At 57.2% G+C, this 7,607-nt stretch overlaps 1 protein-coding gene across 5 annotated transcripts; it reads left to right on the top strand.

Annotated features, from left to right (window-relative positions):
* The first annotated feature begins 206 nt into the window (after positions 1-206).
* Positions 207-7,567, top strand: SPIB (Spi-B transcription factor). 5 transcript variants are annotated; one of them, XM_082710169.1, is made up of 7 exons: positions 737-876; positions 1,804-1,831; positions 3,180-3,252; positions 3,538-3,752; positions 3,864-3,890; positions 4,128-4,278; positions 5,459-7,567. In XM_082710169.1, the coding sequence occupies exons 1-7, from the start codon at positions 854-856 to the stop codon at positions 5,755-5,757; spliced, it is 816 nt and encodes a 271-aa protein (XP_082566295.1). In that variant the 5' UTR covers positions 737-853; the 3' UTR covers positions 5,758-7,567. The 5 variants fall into 5 exon arrangements, with proteins under 5 accessions (XP_082566297.1, XP_082566295.1, XP_082566296.1 ...); XM_082710170.1 differs by having other exon boundaries at positions 769-876; positions 3,104-3,252; XM_082710171.1 differs by lacking the exon at positions 3,864-3,890 and having other exon boundaries at positions 207-876.
* The last annotated feature ends 40 nt before the right edge of the window (positions 7,568-7,607 follow it).

Here is a 7,607-nt window from a genome sequence, read left to right as displayed (position 1 = left end):
GTCCCCGGACCCCAGGAAACATCTGCTGACTTCCTCACCTTCCCTCCAAGAGCACTGCTGCCAGCCCCATGAAAGCTGGGCCTGCCTCAGTCTCCCCCTGAGACCCTGAAGGCCCTGAGGGAACGTCTAACCACATATCCTCCTCTGCCTGGACTGCCCCGCCCTCCCTCACCCCCCCCCCACCACCCTCCACTCCGCCTCCAGGTGCTGGCCTGTTTCCTCCTGGCCTGGGGCAGCCCCTCGCTCAGAAACCTCCACTCCAGGCACAACCCAGGGGACCCCCCTTTCCATGTCCTACACCCACGATGTTTCCACCTCCGGGTCCTCACAAGCACTGGGCCTGGGTTTTCCTCAGAGTAGCCCCCGCAGCCCCTCCCAATCCATGTCCACTCCTGGGATTCCCGGCATCCCCACCTGGCCTCAGATGCCATCGGTGTTCGAGTCTGCTCCTCCATGTCATGTGCCCTCCACCCCCAGCAACCTACTCCCCCCCTCTGGCTCCTGGGCCTGGACCCACACTTCACTGACCACAGGACCCCTTGGCTTCCCTATTTCCTTAAGGTCCCCTGGAATCCAGTTCCTCTCCCATCTCCACCACTCAGGGTCAGCCCCCCATTCCTACCCCAACTGTGGGGATCCCCAAATCCAGACAGGCCCTGGGCCTGCCCTCTCCACCATGTGACCAAGGTGTTGTGCAATCCAGCCCCCTCCCCTGACCCTCCCCGAGGGGATTTTTGAGGAGGGCTGTGCTCTGTGCAGGCCAGCCAGCACCCCTGCCCCCCCCAGGGGGCTGGGCCAAGGCATAAATAGGGGTGGTGGCTGAAGCAGACAGCAGACCCAGCCCAGCACCACCATGCTCGCTCTGGAGGCTGCACAGTAAGTGGGGGTTCCCTAAAGGAGGGGTTCCTCCTGCCCTTAGGACCCTCTGCCAGGTCTCCCTCAGGGATAGGGGGCAGGGGGGGTGGGAGGGAGGGGGTTCCCCTGCCTTTTGTCCATTCTAGATCTCTTCCTTTTCTTTCTTGGTGTCCTTCCTCCATCCTATCCCTGTCTCTCTCAAACATCGAAAATCTCTCCTTGGGATGCCTGCCTCCCCTCCGGCTAATTGCCTCTCCCAGGCAGCCCCCCAGGCCTGTCTGTCCCCCCAGCCCCCCATGGGGCCTCGCTGAACCTCTGGCTTCCTCACTTGTTGCCCACTCTGCTGCTCATCACATCGTTTTGTTTCTGGGGTTCTATCCTCTGCCTCTTGCTCCCTCTCTGCCTCTGTCTTTGCCCCGGTCTCTTTCCAGTTCTTCCTCTGTCTGTCAGTTCTCTCTTGCTATCTCCCTGTCTCTCCCCCAGCCCCTTCTGCCGATCTCTGGGACTCAGCTGCTTCCTGCATCAGCGAATGTGTCTCTCCACACTTTCCTCCCATTCTTGCCCAGTGGCTCTCCATCCCTTCTGGTCCAGAGTGGACCCATTTAATGGACTTGATGACGGAGGCCCCTCCCTGCCCCCATCAGCCCACTGGTGCCCACACCACCTCTCCAGGGACTTTCTCTCCCTCACTTTCCCTGCCCCCCCAACCAGCCTCTGCCTATGCAAATCCCAGGGGAGGGGGGAACATTTGCCTGTCCCCCCACCCCCCACTTCCTGTCCCGCTCGAGTGTGGTGGGGCTGGTCTCACACAAGGACACACAGCAGAAGAGCTGCGGTGGTCACAGCTGCAGCCGCCTCCCCCCTCCAGCTCCCCCACTGGCTCCCAACCACCCTGAGACTCCAGGCTGAAGGCACCCCTGACATGCCCCTGTGTCTCTCCCCCTCCAGGCTCGACGGGCCACACTTCAGCTGTCTGGTGAGTCGGGGCCCTGGGGACCAGGGAGGGTAGAGGGGACCCACATGGCCCACCTTGACCCCCCTGCTTCAGTTTCCCCTTCCATTCCTTCCTGTCACTTTGTCTTTCTGACTCCCTCCATATCTCCCACCAGCACCCTCCTCCTCACCTGCCCCATCTCCTTCTTGGACCTTTCTCTGCCAGCTCTTGCCAGCTCTCAGACTTTGGGTCCACTTCATGTCGTGGGGAAGGATGGGGGTCCTTGTGTCTTTGGCTTTGTGTCTCTCCCTCCACCCACCCCACATTCAGCAAACCTATCAATTCCTTCTTTCCTTCTCTTCCTTGCCTAATTGTTTTCTCAAAAGCATAGTCTAATAGTTCAGACACACAGAATACTATGCTCTCACCATCTATAACCCACAACCCGTCCAAGAACGAAAACCTCGCTCACTCCCCACGCCCCATTGCCAGCATGTCCCACCTTGCTTCAACTTGACAAGTTTTTTGCTTTAAAAAAAAGAAAAATGGAGGTATAACCTACAAGTTGGCAAAGTGGCAGATCTGGTGTGCAGCCCAGTGACATTTCACGTTATACACACACCTGTGTAACAGCTAACCAGACCAAGACATAGAATGTTTCCATCTCTCTGGAAGATTCCCAAACAACCAACACCCCTCCCCGCTGGGATCTTTTCCAACATGGATCTGTGTTGCCTGGTTTTGACCTTGATATGAAGTGTATCGGGCAGGATGTCCCCTTTGGCTCTGGCTTCCTTCATCAGCATTCTGTATTGGGCATTGTTTTGCTGTGGACCTATGTTTTCAGTGCCATGGGGTAACACCTGGGAGTGAGGCTCTGGGGACATCTGTATGTCTAGACTTGGTCTTGACTATAATGGCTAAACCAATACATGATTCTTGAGGGGTAGATCAAAATGATAGATAGGTGGATAAAAGAAGCTTTGAGATTTTCTTTGCCTCTGTAGAAACACTTCTACCCCTGGGACAGGCGCGCCTGGGGGAATTCTTCCCTGCCTTACCCACACCTTCCTAGGAGCTCACGATCTTAGTAGGTGCTGGCTGCAATGTCCGTGAGACCCTGGGTCTCAGGGTTTCTGTACCTCTCCTGCTGTGTCTTTCATTCTGTGTGTGTGTTCCTGCTGTGGTGTGTATGTGTGTCCCTGCTTTCTGTATCTCTGTATGTCTCTTTCTTTGCCCGTCTCTGGTGCCTGGTCTCTATGGCTCTTTCTGTCCATCTCCCAGCCTTCCCCTCTTCTCCCTTGTCCTTGTCAGAACCCTTCTGCTGGCCCAGAATGGGTGTGGGGGCTCCCCAAAGCCTGGGATGACCCCTCTTCCCCCCACCCATCAGTATCCAGATGGTGTCTTCTATGATCTGGACAGCTGCAAACACCCCAGCTACCCCGACTCAGAGGGGGCTTCTGGTGAGTGGCCCTGCCCTAGCCATCCTCCTGACCTGGACCTTGGGCCCATTTCACAGATGGGGGGGCTGAGTCTCAGGGGAGGATGTCACCTAGTTCAGCAGGATAAGATTAGCCCAGGTCTCCAGACCTCCCCCCTTTTCCTCTCCCACCCACCCTCTTGCCCATGCAAATTCTGGGGAAAAACATTTGCAAGGCCTACAATGGCCTCTCTGTGCTGGGGGCTTCGAGTGGGTGGGGCTGAGGCCAGACCTGGCTTCTGACTCAACGCCCTCTGCCCTCTCCCAGACTCCCTGTGGGGCTGGGACCTCAGTCCAGCTGTCCCAGCCACTTCCTATGAAGCCTTCAACCCGGCTGTGACCAACTTCAGCCATCCTCAAGGTATCCAGCTCTGCTACGGACCCTCGACCTACAGCCCCGTGGGGAGCCTGGACCCAGCCCCCAGCGTAGAGGCCCCGGGGCCCAGCTTCCCAGCATACCCCACGGAGGACTTCACCAGCCAGGTGAGGGGCAGGGACACAATTAACTTTCCCATCATCGGCTCGGGATTTCCTAGATGCCAGGCAGCGTGTGAAAGCCTCTGGGTTAAGTACCATTTCTGCTCCATTGCACAGGCCAGCCAACAGAAGCATGGATGTCAGGCAAGGAGCTGCACGGGAAGCCATGTTCTGGGTTGGGCAGACTTTCAGGGAAGGGGCCCGGGTATCCCTTCGCCATGCCATGGAGACGGGAACTGAGGCCAGAGCACAGGCTGTAAAGGGTGGGGGGGCATAGTGGGGAAGTCCACAGTGAGGACCCAGGAGGAGGAAGCTGAGGGAAGACCAGAGGGAGGGAGGAAAGGGAGTCCCCGGACTGCAGGTGATCCTGACCTTTTGCAGACCATGGGCCCCCCGGCGTATGCCCCGTACCCCAGCCCTCTGCTGTCGGAGGAGGAAGACCTCCTGCTGGACAGCCCAGCCCTGGAAGTTTCAGACAGCGAGTCGGATGAGGCCCTCATGGCTGGCCCTGAGGGGAGGGCATCTGAGGCAGGTACGTAGGAGCTAGTGGGGTGTGGTGGGGCTCCAAGAGGAGATGGGGGAGGGGCTAAAGGAACCCCCGGCTTCTCAAGCACCTACTGTATACTCCAGTGATGAGGGTATTTCCCTGTGTGACCTGGGGCAAATGACTGTACCTCTCTTGGCCTGAATTTCCTATCTACCACAGGGATGACGTAAGTGTCTATTACTGGTGTGTGGGGATTAAGTGCGATAATACAGGTGAAGGAGAGCAGTGCTTGGCACAGAGCAGTCAGTATGTCTCCACCCTTTACAGACACGATAGCAATGGACACAATCATATCAACACAAGTTCCCCGGAACCCCTGTTTCCGCCCATGTGACTGACCTGTGGTTTGCCCTGTTCCTGGGCCGGTAGGATCGTGAATTACTTTCCCTACCTGGCTCTCGGTTTCTCATCTGTAAAATGGGCAGCAGTAGCAAGAGCCACATCTCCTGGGCTTCTGATGAAGATAAAATAAGCTCATAACTGTAAAAGCCTAGAACTAAGTGCTTCACAGAGGTTTGTAAACACACACACACACACACACACACACGCCTCATTTACAGCTGAGGAAACGCCAGCTCAAGGTCACTGCTGGGAAATGGCTGACCTGGGGTTCTGGTACCCAATGGCCTGCTATGAACAGCCCCTCTCTGGCTTCGTGGAGGTCTTTGCTGTTGGTAGGAGCAAAAAAGAGACCCCAGCCACCCCTGCAAATCCTTCCAGGATCCCAGTCCCTCTGGGGCTGAGAAATGGCTAGGCGCATTCAAACCCACTCCAGATCTCTTCACCACTACTCAGCGCCCCGTTATAAGCCTCTGACGGGCCTTGGCAGTCCATTCTACGGATCCTGTCCTCCACACGCACGGCAGACACGTATTACTACGTGCGAGCCACCAGCAGAGCAGAGGAGAGATGCAGGTCCCCAAGATAAAGCAAGGCAGGGGGATGGGAGCTGTGGGGTAACAGCTTAGGGGAGGAGAGAGGCTTGACTCCGATGGGGAGGGGGGTGGCCCAAGGAGGACCCAGGCAGATGCCTCCTCCCTCGTCCCAATGCTCTCGGCTGGGAGACTGAGGCTTGCTGGGGGCCCGGGAGGAGGAGTGAAGCGGAGGGGGCGGGGAGGCGTGGCGCCCCAAGGCTCGCTCCCCTAACGTGCCCCGACCACCGCAGGGGCCCGCAAGAAGCTCCGCCTGTACCAGTTCCTGCTGGGGCTGCTGACGCGCGGAGACATGCGCGACTGCGTGTGGTGGGTGGAGCCGGGCGCCGGGGTCTTCCAGTTCTCCTCCAAGCACAAGGAACTCCTGGCGCGCCGCTGGGGCCAGCAGAAGGGCAACCGCAAGCGCATGACCTACCAGAAGCTGGCGCGCGCCCTGCGCAACTACGCCAAGACCGGAGAGATCCGCAAGGTCAAGCGCAAGCTCACCTACCAGTTCGACAGCGCGCTGCTGCCCGCCGCCCGCCGGGCCTGAGCCCAGTGGGGGGCTCTCCCGGGCTCCACGTCTGCGTCACGTTGGTGTCCCCACACTCTAGGTCATAGGACCCGTGGATTTCCCACGCTGTTGGGGGTGGGGGGCTGCCATAATCCCTAAGCTCTGCCCAGGGCCCCTCTGGGTCTCCACCCCACCCCAGTCATGTCTGGGGCTCCTCTGGGATTTCCTTGTCATGTTCAGGATCGCCAGGATCCTCGTGTCTTGGGTCACAGAATCCATGGAGGACTATACTCTGTGCGGAGGGGGTGGGCAGGACCCTGCTTCCAGATCGCCTTGTGGTGTAGAGATCGTCCAACCAAGCTCTCTGAGCTCCCTTGTGTGTCTGGGATTCCTCAGTCTCATCTGGGGAGGGTGAGCTCACAGCTCATCACACAGGGAGGGGGTTGCTACTTGTAACCCTAAGCCCCAGGTCAGCCAGGGTCTCTCTGGGATCCCCTTCTCGTGTCTGACACTCTCCTGTCAGATCTGAGATCTCCTACTTATGTCTGGGGCCTTCTGGAAACCCTCTATCATGTCTCAAATCTCTATGCCCATCTGTGACTCTCTTGTCCTATTCCCCAAAATATGTTTGTCATCTTGAGATCCCCCAATTCTCTGGAACCACTGTGCTATCACTTTTTGTGTGTATGTCTGGAATTCTCCAATCACATCCGGGGTACCTCTGGGATCCTTTAGGCATGTCTAAAAACAACCTTGTCAGGTCTATGGGAGACCTCAGTGAGCTCTGTCTTGTCCAATCACATCTGGGGCCTCCCTGGGATCTCCTATCTGCTCTGCCCCTTTGGGGACCCCATCAGCAGACCTGAGTTCTCACAGGGACCCTCCTCTTCCTGGGGTGCCCTCTGTAGGGCCAAGCTAGAGATCATTCTGGCCAGTCAACTGATTTCTGGGTGGTCTTGGCAGCTCTCCCATGTCATCTCTAACCAGAGGTCTCACATTGGTACCCCTACCCCTCTAGCTCCCTTTGGGGCAAATCAGATCTCTGGTGGTGGGTCCTTCTTTAGTTCCCTGCAGCAATGAGGGAGATTTTACAAACTCCTTCCCTTCAGACTTTGCATGATCCAGCAAAGGTGGGCAGCTTTGCGGTGCAGAGAGGCTGGAGGAGGGTGCCGGGCACCCTTAACGGGTGCCTGTTCTCCAGTCTGTCCCAGTCCCTACTGCCCCTGGCTGTCAGACCCCCAGTGGCTTCTCTCAGTCGGCTATTGGCCTCTGACCATTTGTGTTTTCAGCCCTACTGTGAACCCAGGGAGGTGAAGCTTGGGTTCACCGTGGGAGCTCCGATTTGAACCCTGTGGGGGAGTCACAGACTGTGGGCTAAAATGCCAGAATCCCAGTCCTTGAGTCTTCGTGACTGGGGGATCTAGGGTGAAAGACTTGCTGCTTCTGGGCCTTAGTTTGTCCCTTCTGTGAAAGGGGAGAGGAGGAGGAGGAGGAAGGTAGAAAAAGTCCCTTGCAGCCCTGCTGAGCCTTTGATGCATCTTCTGGAAATCTACCCACCACCCATTCATTGACGTCCAGGAGGAAGAGGACAAGGAAGGAACTTCACGGACCCAGAGAGGGAAAAGGTCCTTATGGGGCACACAGCTGCTGGGAGCAGAGCCCAGGCTGGGACCTGCCCTCCAAAGGACAGCACACACCTTCACTTCACACTGGAATGGGGGCAGGATGGGAAGGGAGTGCCAGGGACAAAATGTTCCCAGGGCCTCCTCTTGCAAATGAGGTACCTTTTGCAAAAACTATCATCATCACCCCAAGTGTGTAATAAAATAAAATAAAACAAATTAAGGTAGACAGGCTTCCTAGGACCTTTGTTAGGGATGGCTCTCTGT

The sequence above is a fragment of the Mustela nivalis genome, assembly GCF_964662115.1.
Source record: "Mustela nivalis genome assembly, chromosome: 18".
NCBI lineage: Eukaryota > Metazoa > Chordata > Mammalia > Carnivora > Mustelidae > Mustela > Mustela nivalis.
The sequence above is the reverse complement of the archived record's forward strand: the minus strand, read 5'-3'. Positions and strand labels throughout refer to the sequence as shown.